The sequence below is a fragment of the Thamnophis elegans genome, chromosome Z, assembly GCF_009769535.1.
Source record: "Thamnophis elegans isolate rThaEle1 chromosome Z, rThaEle1.pri, whole genome shotgun sequence".
Classification (NCBI taxonomy): domain Eukaryota; kingdom Metazoa; phylum Chordata; class Lepidosauria; order Squamata; family Colubridae; genus Thamnophis; species Thamnophis elegans.
This window is the reverse complement of record NC_045558.1, coordinates 666,998-678,958: the sequence shown is the minus strand read 5'-3', so window position 1 is coordinate 678,958 and position 11,961 is coordinate 666,998. Positions and strand designations below refer to the sequence as shown.

General features: G+C 44.3%; 1 protein-coding gene across 1 annotated transcript; it reads left to right on the top strand.

Moving 5' to 3' along the window:
- Nucleotides 1–6,559: 6,559 nt before the first annotated feature.
- LOC116520356 (verrucotoxin subunit beta-like) lies at nucleotides 6,560–11,673 on the top strand. Its single transcript, XM_032234519.1, has 4 exons — nucleotides 6,560–6,746; nucleotides 7,361–8,937; nucleotides 10,903–10,957; nucleotides 11,084–11,673. The coding sequence occupies exons 1-4, from the start codon at nucleotides 6,644–6,646 to the stop codon at nucleotides 11,671–11,673; spliced, it is 2,325 nt and encodes a 774-aa protein (XP_032090410.1). The 5' UTR covers nucleotides 6,560–6,643.
- Nucleotides 11,674–11,961: the final 288 nt, after the last annotated feature.

The following is an 11,961-nucleotide window of genomic DNA, read 5'->3' as shown; positions in this document are numbered from 1 at the left end:
TGCCAAATAAACTTTAGAATCAATTTGTTTAGATCCTCAAAGAACTTTTTTTCTAGTTTTGTCGGAATTGTTTGGAACAAAAATAATAACTTTGGCAAAATATTCATTTTTATTGTAGCTATTCTTCCAACCATTGAAAACTGTAGGTTTTTCCATTTCTCCAGGTCTGACTTTATTTGTTATATTAATTTAAAATAATTATCTTCTTCTCAGTCAATTTATTTTTCTGTTTATTTGTAAGATTCTTTACCAACATCTTGCCCTTTTTCTTGGTCCACTTCAGCAAAATCTACTATTAGGATCCCGTTTAGATAGATAGATAGATAGATAGATAGATAGATAGATAGATAGATAGATGGATGGATGGATGGATGGATGGATGGATGGATGGATGGATGGATGGATGGATGGATGGATGGATGCATCCAAAGCACCAGAAGGCAGGAGAAGAAACAATGGATGGAAACTTATCAAGGAGAGAAACAGTGAGGACAATTCCTAATAGTGAGGATAATTAACCAGTGGAACAGCTTGCCACCGGAAGTTATGGGTGCTCCATCACTGGAGGTTTTAAAGAAGAGACTAAAACCTCCGGTGATGAAGCATCAACAACTTCTGGTGGCAAGCTGTTCCACTGGTTAATTCAATCTATCCATGATCATTCATTATCTTTCCCCCATTCTTCTTTGCCTTCTTCTTTAAATTTCTGCTTCTCTGGGTTCAGAATTCTATTTAGGCTTGATTTTAATGATTTATGCGAGAAGCTGGAGCCATCTTAATATTTTGCAGAAAAAAAGGTGGGGGAAGCTTCGTATTTCTCAGTTCTTCATTTTGTTATTATTTTTTTTCCTTTGCTACTTTTCACCTCTCGTTAGTTATAGCTGCTCAAAATATTTTAATTGGAACAATAGCAATAGCAATAGCAGTAGACTTATATACCGCTTCATAGGGCTTTCAGCCCTCTCTAAGCGGTTTACAGAGAGTCAGCATATTGCCCCCAACAATCTGGGTCCTCATTTTACCCACCTCGGAAGGATGGAAGGCTGAGTCAACCCTGAGCCGGTGAGATTTGAACCGCTGAACTGCTGATCTAGCAGTAGCCTGCAGTGCTGCATTTAACCACTGCGCCACCTTGGAACAAGCTTGCATACAGCCAAACTCGGGTATGTTTCCTCTTCTCCTGCTTTTCCAAGTTATGATTTATGGCAGTTGGTTAATTAGAATTTCCCACAAAGGCAAGGTTAGGTTATCAGTTGTCAGTGAGGAGATAGTGCTTTTTTATCTTTCTCCCTTGTTGCATTCCACCATTCGTTAATTGGGGTTGCTTTAGATATGTTAGTTAAAAGACACTCGGATGAAGCAAATCTTCACGCTTCTAGACTCCTTTAAAAACACAATCTTTTCAAGTCGAAAACCAAATTTGGAGAGTGTTTGGGTGGGTTTGTCACTTCTCTGCTTTCTCCCTTTTCTCCCTGTGCTTTTTTTCTTTTTTTTTCTTTTTTTAAATTTTTTTATTAACAAACATGTAAAATACACACACACAAAACTTAGACGTACATCACATTTACACAATACAATACGAACAGGAACTTCCTGTTCTTTCTAATAGCAATTATCAATCAATACCGCTCACCTTATATTATTTCCCCTTCTATTATATTTCATTTGGATTTCACCGTTCTTAACCCTCTTATTTTACTCATAACTATTATTTTTGAGTTTTGTTATATTCCTTCATTGATTCTTGTTTCTTTCTGCCATCCACCTATACCGTTTATCCATATCTGGGGGAATTCTGATTCTTCTTTTCCCTGGATTTCTTTAGTTAGTTTGTCCATTTCAGCACAATCCATAACCTTTCTTATTATTTCATCTTCGCTTGGAATTAATTTGTTTTTCCATTTCTGGGCAAAGGCAATCCTTGCCACCGTAATTATATATAGTATTAAACACTGGATTTTTTTTTTTTTTTTGTATTTCGCAGACATTATTCCTAATTAAAAAAAATGTGCTTTTTTCTTGATCTTTCTCCCTTGTTGCATTCCACCATTCGTTAATTGGGGTTGCTTAAGATATGTTAGTTAAAAGACACTCGGATGAAGCAAATCTTCATGCTTCTAGACTCCTTTGAAAACACAATCTTTTCAAGTGGAAAACCAAAGTGTTTGGGTGGGTTTGTCACTTCTCTGCTTTCTCCCTTTCTATCCGAATTGTTTCAAACAAATGGCTTTTGTGGGGGGCTGGTGTTTCAACCCTCCATTTTCCTTTTCTCTTTTTCTTTCTTTTTGCAAAAATCCCAATCTGACCATCAATATTATTTATGCTCTCAAGATTCTTTATCTTTCCCAAGTTTTGATTTATGACTCTGGGTTAGATGAATTTTCTTACTGGTCTTTCAACTCTTCCACACCCTCCTGTTCAGTTGCTTTGGCTGGAAGCCAGCTTCTTCTGCAGCCATGTTGCTATGCTGCCACCCCACTCTGATTCAGAGGGCAAATCTCTGACCTGCGAAGGACCTGTTGCCTCCCCCTGGGTCTGATGAGACACTGCCCCTTCCCCCCCCTCCAGGATGGTTCTGATCTAAAAAAGATCTCGGAATTGGTTTGTCAGACAGGGTCCATGTGAGAATCTTTATTTAACTTCTCTCCCCTCCCCCCCACCTCACCCACCACCCCCGACTTCCCAGAACCAATACAGGGTATAAATCTTTAACAAAAACAGTCTAAAATACACTTAAAAAAGGAAAAGATAGTTAAGAACATCTTTCAATTGAGCTTTATCTCCTCCTTGCTAGACTAGCTCTAGATAATTTATATCATTTCTGGTCTCTAATCATAAGCTATCTCGAATTTCTTAGTCCCATATTTATTTTGAGTATAATCAATCCATCTGTTCCACTCCAGTTTATATCTCTCGTTTAAATGGTCTTTAAGATATGCAGATATTTTGGCCATCTCGGCTGAATTTGTGACTTTCAATGTCCATTCTTGAATTGTAGGCAAGTCTTCCTTCTTCCAGTATTGCGCCACCAACAATCTAGCTGCAGTTATTAAGTGCAAAATCAAATTTATCTCTACAACTGTACAATCAGTAATTATACCTAACAAAAATAACTGAGGGGTAAACTTTATCCCCTTTTAAAGAATGTTTTGCATAATCCACCATATTTTTATCCAAAATGCTTTAATCTTTTTGCAAGTCCACCATATGTGAAAATATGTAGTGTCCACACAATCACATCTCCAGCATTTAGGTTGCAAATTCGGATACATAGAAGCCAATTTTTTAGGATCTAAATGCCATCTATAAAACATCTTATAAAAGTTTTCTCTCAAATTTTGGGCTTGCGTGAATTTTACATTTCTTACCCATATCTTTTCCCATGTTTCCAACATTATTGGTTCTTCAATATTTTGTTCCCACTTTATCATGCAATCTTTAACTAATTCTGTTTCCAAGTCCATTTCTATTAATACATTATATAATCTCTTTATATGCATTGGACTTTGATCTCTAATTTGTTTGAGTAAATTATCCTCGACTTGCATAAAGCCAATTTTTTGATCTATTTTCCATTTGGCCTGTAGCTGCCCATACTGAAACCATGTTTGAATTACCTTTTCCTCTTTTAGTACATCCAAGGGTTCACGTGAGAGTCTTGAGAGCTCACCCCCCCACACATCTGTCCACCTGGAGAACTTCCAGTCAACTCCCCAACAGGACTTTCGGGAGTAGGGTAGGGTGGAATAGAATAGAATAGAACAGAACAGAACAGGAGTTTAGTACAGCATATAGAGTTTAGAATAGAATAGAATAAAGTTTAGGGTAGGGTAGGGTAGGGTAGGGTAGAGTAGAGTAGAGTAGAGTGGAATAGAATAGAATAGAACAGAACAGAACAGAACAGAACAGTACAGGAGTTTAGTACAGCATATAGAGTAGAGTTTAGAGTAGAATAGAATAAAGTTTAGGGAAGGGTAGGGTAGGGTAGAGTAGAGTAGAGTAGAGTAGAGTAGAGTAGAGTGGAATAGAATAGAATAGAATGGAACAGAACAGTACAGGAGTTTAGTACAGCATATAGAGTAGAGTTTAGAGTAGAATAGAATAAAGTTTAGGGTAGGGTAGGGTAGGGTAGAGTAGAGTAGAGTAGAGTAGAGTAGAGTGGAATAGAATAGAATAGAACAGAACAGAACAGAACAGAACAGAACAGTACAGGAGTTTAGTACAGCATATAGAGTAGAGCTTAGAGTAGAATAGAATAAAGTTTAGGGTAGGGTAGGGTAGGGTAGAGTAGAGTAGAGTGGAATAGAATAGAATGGAATAGAATAGAATAGAATAGAACAGAACACAGTTTATAGCAGCATATGAAGTAGAGTTTAGAGTACAGTAGAACAGAACAGAACAGAGTTTATAGTGTAGAGTTTAGAGAAGAGTTTAGAGTAGAGTTTAGAGTAAAATAGAGTAGAATAGAATAGAACAGAGACAAGCAGAACAGAACAGAAGAGAATAGAATATGCGACCCTATTTTGACCGGGAAGCCCTTCGGATAGTCACTCACGCCCTCGTCACCTTAAGAGTGGATTACTGTAACGCGCTCTACATGGGGCTGCCCTTGAAGAGTGTTCGAAGACTTCAGTTAGTCCAGAATGCAGCCGCACGAGTACGCCCACATTACACCTATTCTCCGCGAGGTGCACTGGCTTCCCATTGGTCTCTGAACACGCTTCAGTGCTAGTCGTTACTTTTAAAGCCCTACATGGCATCGGACCAGGTTACCTGAGAGACCGCCTCCTGCCAATTACCTCCCAAAGACCGATTAGATTGCACAGACTTGGCCTTCTCTGGATTCCATCTGCCAGCCAATGTTGGCTGGTGACACCTCCGGGGATGTCCTTCTCTGTTGCAGCTCCGGCCCTTTGGAACAACCTCCCCGTGGAGATCCGGACCCTCGTCACCCTTCAGGCCTTCCACAAAGTGACTAAGACCTGGTTTTTCCTGCAGGCCTGGGACTGTTGAGTTGTCCAGCCCCACTTCAGATTTGTGACTGTTATGTAATTTTAAACTGTTATTTATTTATTTTTTATATACCCCCCTCCCTTTTATTGTAAGCCGCCCTGAGACACTTTTGAGAGTGGGCGGCATACAAAATTAAATAAATAAATAAATAAGACTGGAAGGGACCTTGGAGGTCTTCTAGTCCAACCACCTGCTTAGGCAAGAAACGCTACACCAATTCAAACAAATGGTTATCCAATCTCTTTGTAAAAACTTCCAGTATTGGGGCATTCACAATTTCTGAAGGCAAGTTGTTCCACTGATTAATTGTTGTCACTGTCAGGAAATTTCTCCTCAGTTCTAAGTTGCTTCTCTCCTTGATTAGTTTCCACCCATTGCTTCTTGTTCTGCCCACGGGTGCTTTGGAGAATAGTTTGACTCCCTCTTCTTTGGGGCAACCCCTGAGATATCGAAAGACTACTATCATGTCTCCCCTAGTCCTTCTTTCTATTAAACTAGACATACCCAGTTCCTGCAACCGTTCTTCATATGTTTTAGCCTCCAGTCCCCTAATCCTCTTTGTTGCTCTTCTCTGCACTCTTTCCAGAGTCTCCACATCTTTTCTACATCATGGCTACCAAAACTGAATGCAGGATTCCAATTGTGGCCTCACCAAGGCCTTATAAAGTGGTATTAACACTTCATGTGATCTTAATTCTCTCCCTCTGTTGATGCAGCCTAGAACTGTGTTGGCTTTTTTGGCAGCTGCTGCACACGGCTGGTTCATATTTAAATGGTTGTCCACTAGGACTCCAAGATCCCTCTCACAGTTACTACTATTCAGGGACGTGCACTCACTAGAGGCAGGGGAGGCGGGGCCTCACCAGTCTCCTTAGGAAAAGGAAAGAATTTTAAAGATTTTTTCTAAAATAATTAAGGCCAAGCTAAGGCTAAGATCCGCTCCGCTTCTGTCGCCCGCCCCTCCGCTCCAGAGAAGCCGGCTGCGAGCGAGTCTCCACGAGCCCCGCTTCCCTCCCCGGACTTTCCGGCAATAGAGGACAGCATTCCGCTCCCGCCGCTTTCTTCCAGAGCTCCGGCAGGCCTTGCGGAGTGCCAAAAGGGGAGCCCCCCCCCTCTTCGCCATTTCCTCCAGGGGCAGCTGGGAGACGGAACCAGGGCTGCAAACACCCCACCCCACCCCTCCGCGGCTCTCGCTCCAGCCTGCTGTGGTGGTGGGGGGGGAGCCGCTTTCTTCCTTTTTGCCTCACCAGCCAGAAGCTTCACCGCACGTCACTGCTACTATTGACCAAGGTACCACCTGTACTGTACCATTTTGTTAGATGGCGCCCAATGTTCACAAGGATACTATTAAAAGGATGTAATTAAAATGATCTTTACCTGAGGAGTTGGCGATTTTGGCCACTCAAAGACTTCTGCACTGCCACCAGTTGTGCTCTGAGACTGCTGCTCCTACCCCGAGGGTCTCTGTGGAGTGTTCCTTTCTCAGCCAACCCAGAACGTGGACCACGATCAGTGGAGGGAATGTGGTTTGTGCCCACATCCTGCATCACAGAGTCAACCGTCAGTTTTTGTCTCCTCCAGATGTTTCTCCTCTCTTGTAGGGCAGCAGAAGCATCAGCAATTGCAGGAGATGAGCATGGCCCTGGAAGAGGACACCATAGAGATAGCCGCCCTGGGCCGTCCCCTCCGGCTGGGGACGTTGTACGACTGCCACAAGGATGCGCTCATCCCAGGTAGGAGCTGGAGGAGAGGATAATGGGTCTCTGGAAGGAAGGAGGGAGGGAGAGGGAGAGAGACAGGCACTTTCTCTCTCCCTCAACCCAGGGACAGAGTGGAGCACCTGGGTTCATAGCCTGCTAGTAGCAGCTAGCTAAATAGGACCTCCTAGCTGGGAATGCATATCCAACCCTTCACCAAGCATGTAGCAGGACTGGCATTGATTACCCAACATAGAATGGTTCCCCCACCTCCATAAGCACCGAAATGGTTTGGGAAACAGCTAATAAAAGAAGTCTAGGCTCCCCCATAGAATGGTGAACTCAGGGATAGACTTCTGAAGTTGTGGAGCAGGTGACTCTGAATGCTTCATGAAAACATAGTTTCCCCAGGGAGTTCTGGATCTTTCTTGAAATCAAGAGATGCAGAGCAATTCCCATTTCTCTCTACTCAGTCAAAAGCCTTTGAAATGTTGCCATGTTTCTCTGGTGATGATTGGACATAAATGGGGGAACCCTCCAGGGGGAAGATGTCTCTATTGCCCCACCTCTCTGGAGCTTCTCTATCCAATAACTGGTATTTTCAAGGTCTGGTTTCAATTCATCCTCCTATTTTCTTCTGTTCCATGCAGGTGTCACCCTTTGGGACTACAGCTCTATTCAGAAAACCATCAAGCCTCAGCCCAAGACAGCCACTGATATCATTGCATCTGACAGCATAGATGACAAGGCCTCTGCCCTGGACATTTCAGCCTCCCTCAAGGCCAGTTTCCTGGGAGGGCTGGTTGAAGTGGGAGGGTCAGCCAAGTATCTCCAGGACACCAAGAAGTCCAAGAAACAGGCCAGAGTCACCGTTCACTACAAAGCCACCACCAGGCATGAACAGCTGGCAATGAGCCACCTGGGAATCCAGAATATCTCTTACCCAGCAGTCTTTGAGCAGGGCACAGCCACCCATGTGGTCACCGCCATCCTCTATGGAGCCCAGGCCTTCTTTATCTTCGACCGAGAAGTTTCTTCAATGGAGAAGGTGGAAGATATACAAGAAAGTCTCCAGCTTACAATCAAGAAGGGAATATCAATCACAGGACAAGCAGATATGAAGCTAAATGAGGAGGAGAAAGAGAATGTTCTCAAGTTCAATTGCAAGTTCCATGGAGACTTTTATTTGGACAAAAATCCAGTGACTTTCCAAGATGCCATGCAGATTTACACAACTCTACCAAAAATGTTAGGGAAAGATGGAGAGAAGGCTGTGCCAGTGCGGGTCTGGCTCTACCCACTGTGCAAGCTGGACCCCAGAGCAGCTAAGATGGTCCGTGAGATCAGCCTAATGTTGATCTCTGATGCTGAAAAGATCTTGGAGGAACTCAATGAAATCCAGATGCAAAGCAACGATCTAGCCAAGAATCCCATCGCTGAGACCTTCCCTGAGATCAAGAGGAAGATCCAGCAGTTCAAGGATCTGTGCAAGCAACACAGGCGGAATTTCCAAAAACAGCTGGCCAGAGTGTTGCCTTCCATCCGGGGAGGAGGGCAGGAGGAAGGGACCCTAGTGGACCTCTTGACGTCTGTCAAACGGTCACCCTTCAACAGCCAAAGGCTCCGTGAATTTCTGGACTCCAAGAAAAGTGAAATTAACCATGTCAACTCTTGTCTGACTATTCTAAATAATATGGAAGTGATCTCATCTCAGAACAAGCTGGAAAAAATAATTCTGGATCCCCAGAATGAATATGTGGTCTCCTTTGTATTTACCTCTTTACATGAAGAGGAGCCATTTCTCTTGAGTTTACAGGATTGGCTTCAGGAGCAATTCTCACAAGAATCAGGTAAGCCCACAAAGTCCACTCCCGAGGTCAAGAAAGGCCTGGCCTGGTTTGAGGACAAGGAGAGGACCCAAAATGCTCGCCAAGCTGCCAAGTCCATCCAAGACTTTTTCAGTGTCAACCAATCCAAGGAAAATGTCCGCTTTGTTGTGGCCTCACTGCCAGATGTGGACACCCCAGGAGGCTCAATATACCTTTATGAAAATGGAGAGCTGGTCAGCAAGAACTTTGAGTTGGCCTCAAAACCTCTCCCTTTCCTGATCAGTGAACCGAGACACGACAGCATTCAGCTGAAGTTTCAGCCAGCGGAATATGGAAAGGCTGCAATCTCCAGCTATGAGGTTTTGTACAAGATCACAGGGGAAGAAAGGCCTGCTGAGGTAACTTGAGCTGGGGGGGGGGGGGGAGGAGAGCGTAGAATAGCCTGATACCAGTTGTGGGGTCTCCATCTCTGGAGATTTTTAAGGAAAGACTGGACAGCCACTTGTCTGAAATGATTTAGGGTCTCCTCCTTGAGCAAGGCGTTGGATGAGAAGACCCCCAAAGTCTCCCACTCTGCACTCAGGGAGGAGAGCCATGGGGCAGGGGAGGTTCCCAAGGGGCAGAATTGGGGGGAGGTGGGGGAGGGCACAGATGCAAATCATCATCCTCAGCAGAGGCTGCTTGCCCAGGGTTGAAGGGGACTCAAGAAAGAGCCCCCCAAAGGACCTTCCATCCCCCATAACAGATTGAATTCAGAGTAGACCACCTTGGAGGACTTGTTGGGAGGCCAAGGACAGGGTGGTGGGAGAAGGGGGGAAAGCGGGGTACCTAGAGGAAGACAATCTGGAGCTGTATTACGAGCAGCTAAAGCGGCAGACAACAGGGGCCCTTTGAGCATGGAGCTGGCTGTGTGGAGCTGCCAGCAAGTTTGGACATCAACCCCCACCATTCCTGATACTCCCAAGAATTGAAGGGCTGCATAAAAAGGGGGGGGGTTGCGCATAGGTTATTCTTGCGGCCACAATTATATGTAGGCTCAAATGCCATATAGATTTACTCATGTTTTCTGGTTTTCTGCTTAGTAAAAAAGTCTCGGGTTTCCATTCCATGCTTGCCCCAGTAACCTCTTTTAGCCAGTTTTGAATCCTTCTCCAGTATTTCGTGGCCTCAGTACAAGACCACCAAATATGGTAGAATGTGCCATCCCTTCTTCCACATTTCCAACACAGTGGAGATAACCCAGGAAACATTTTGGCTAACCTCGTTGGGGGGAAATGCCATCTATAAACCATCTTGTATATGTTTTCTTTAAATGCTGTAGATATCGTGAGTTTAATAGTCTTACTCCATAGATTTTTTTTTTTATTAATATTTGTAGGCCGCCCTTTTCCCTGAGGGGACTCAGGGCGGCTCACATAAAATCAGGGAGGGGAAGTGCAAACAATAACATAGACACATATAATAAAAGTAATAAGCAACATACATTCATCATTCGGGAGGGGCAACTATCCTTGTCCCCAGGCCTGACGGGCTAGCCAGTTCTTGAGGGCTGTGCGGAAGGCCTGGACGGTGGTGAGGGTACGAATCTCCACGGGGAGTTCGTTCCAAAGGGTCGGGGCTACTACTGAGAAGGCCCTCCTCCTTGTGGTTGCCAGCCGGCACTGGCTGGCCGATGGAATACGGAGGAGGCCCAACCTGTGAGATCTAATTGGTCGCAGGGAGGTAATTGGCAAAAAGATCCCACCATTTGCCCATTGCAATCTCATAACCAAAATTTCTCTCCCATGTTATTAGAAGGCTTTTATCCATCTCCTCTTTAGCATCTTGACAGGTCAAAAATTGATAAATCTTCGACAACATTTTCTTATCTCCGCCAAACAAAATCTTATCTAACCCCTGAGGGTTTGGGTAGATCCCAAACCGTACCTTATCGCTTTTAAACCTATTTCTAATCTGTAAATATTCCCACCATTCCAGATTCCTGCCCTGCTGCTCTAATTCCATCTTTCTTTTCATGTTGCCATCTTCTGTCATAATGTCTTTATATATTATGTTTCTTGTCCAATTAAATACACTGGGATGCGTTAAGGCCTCCAACGGTGCCAACCAACACGGAACCCTAAGATAGTACTTTTTCCTCATCTTTTCCCACACCCCCATCAAAATCTTCTGAATATAATGTCCCATGAAGTACCTATGGGGGGTGTCTCTTTCTTACCAGAGGGAGGCGTGCCATCCCTGGGGGAGGTCATGTCCCTCGATAGCCAATAGGTGCCTTCTACTCAACGTAGAAAGGGAGTTTTTGGCAACCTCCCTGCAAGGCAGTCTCTCCGTTGGCTGATTCTGTTTCTCTTTTCATGCAGAAATTCCAGGATTTGTGCTGTATGATTGGTCCGGAACTGACTATAAGCATCCCAGGTAAAGTCTTGGGCCCTGGGGGTTTGGTGGGGTGGAAGTTACTGTCCTGGTTGGAGGGTGAGGCTATGATGGCCATATGCTGTTGACCGTGTCCCCTTCTTCTCTCCTCTCCCCTTTGGGTTGCAGGGCCTGAACGGAGGATCGTCCTGGTGGGCAGAAGCGGAAATGGGATAAGTGCGACAGGAAACACAATTCTGGGAAGAAAAGTCTTTAAGCTTAGGATGTCATTTTGGTCAACAACAAAAGTATGCCAAAAGGAGGAAGCACAGTTGAATGGCAGGAAGGTTGTGGTTGTTGATACGCCTGGCTTTTTCCCTACCATAGGTCTACAGAAGGACATTGTTGCAGAAGTGAGCAAGGGCGTGAAGTTTTGCTCCCCGGGTCCCCACGTCATTCTGCATGTGATGCCTCTTAGTTATTTCATCCGGAAGGAGATGGAGGTGATTCAGCTCATCAAAGAGGTTTTTGGCTTTAAAGCCAAGAATTACATAATCCTCTTGTTCACCCACAAAGATCACCTGAAAGGTCGATCTCTAGAACAATTTATATCTGCCAAAGCTGAAGACCTGAAGGAATACATTGCTGAATGTGGGAACCGGATGCTGGCTTTCAACAACGAGGCTGAAGAGGAAGAACGAGAGGCTCAGGTGGCCAAACTGATGGCCATGATTGATGATCTGGTGGAAAGGAACAGAAATGCTCCTTCTTGTACATAAGACATGATGAAAGCCAACAAAAGACACAACCTCTGTTTGTTTCCCTTTCCATCAGAGACCAAAATGACTCTCTAATTAAGAGACTGCTCCCAGCTCTGCCATAGGCCTCAGCTCTTCTGTTTGGTGTTCTAATCCAGCCCTCGCCATGTGACCTCTGAAGAACCCAAGTCAGAGATAGATAGCTGAGTCCTCCTCAGCCAATTCCTTCTCTCAGGAACCCAGTTTCTCCTCTCGGATGACAGGACTTCCTTCAAGGGCATTGGAAGATCCAGTCCACCCCCCCAAATC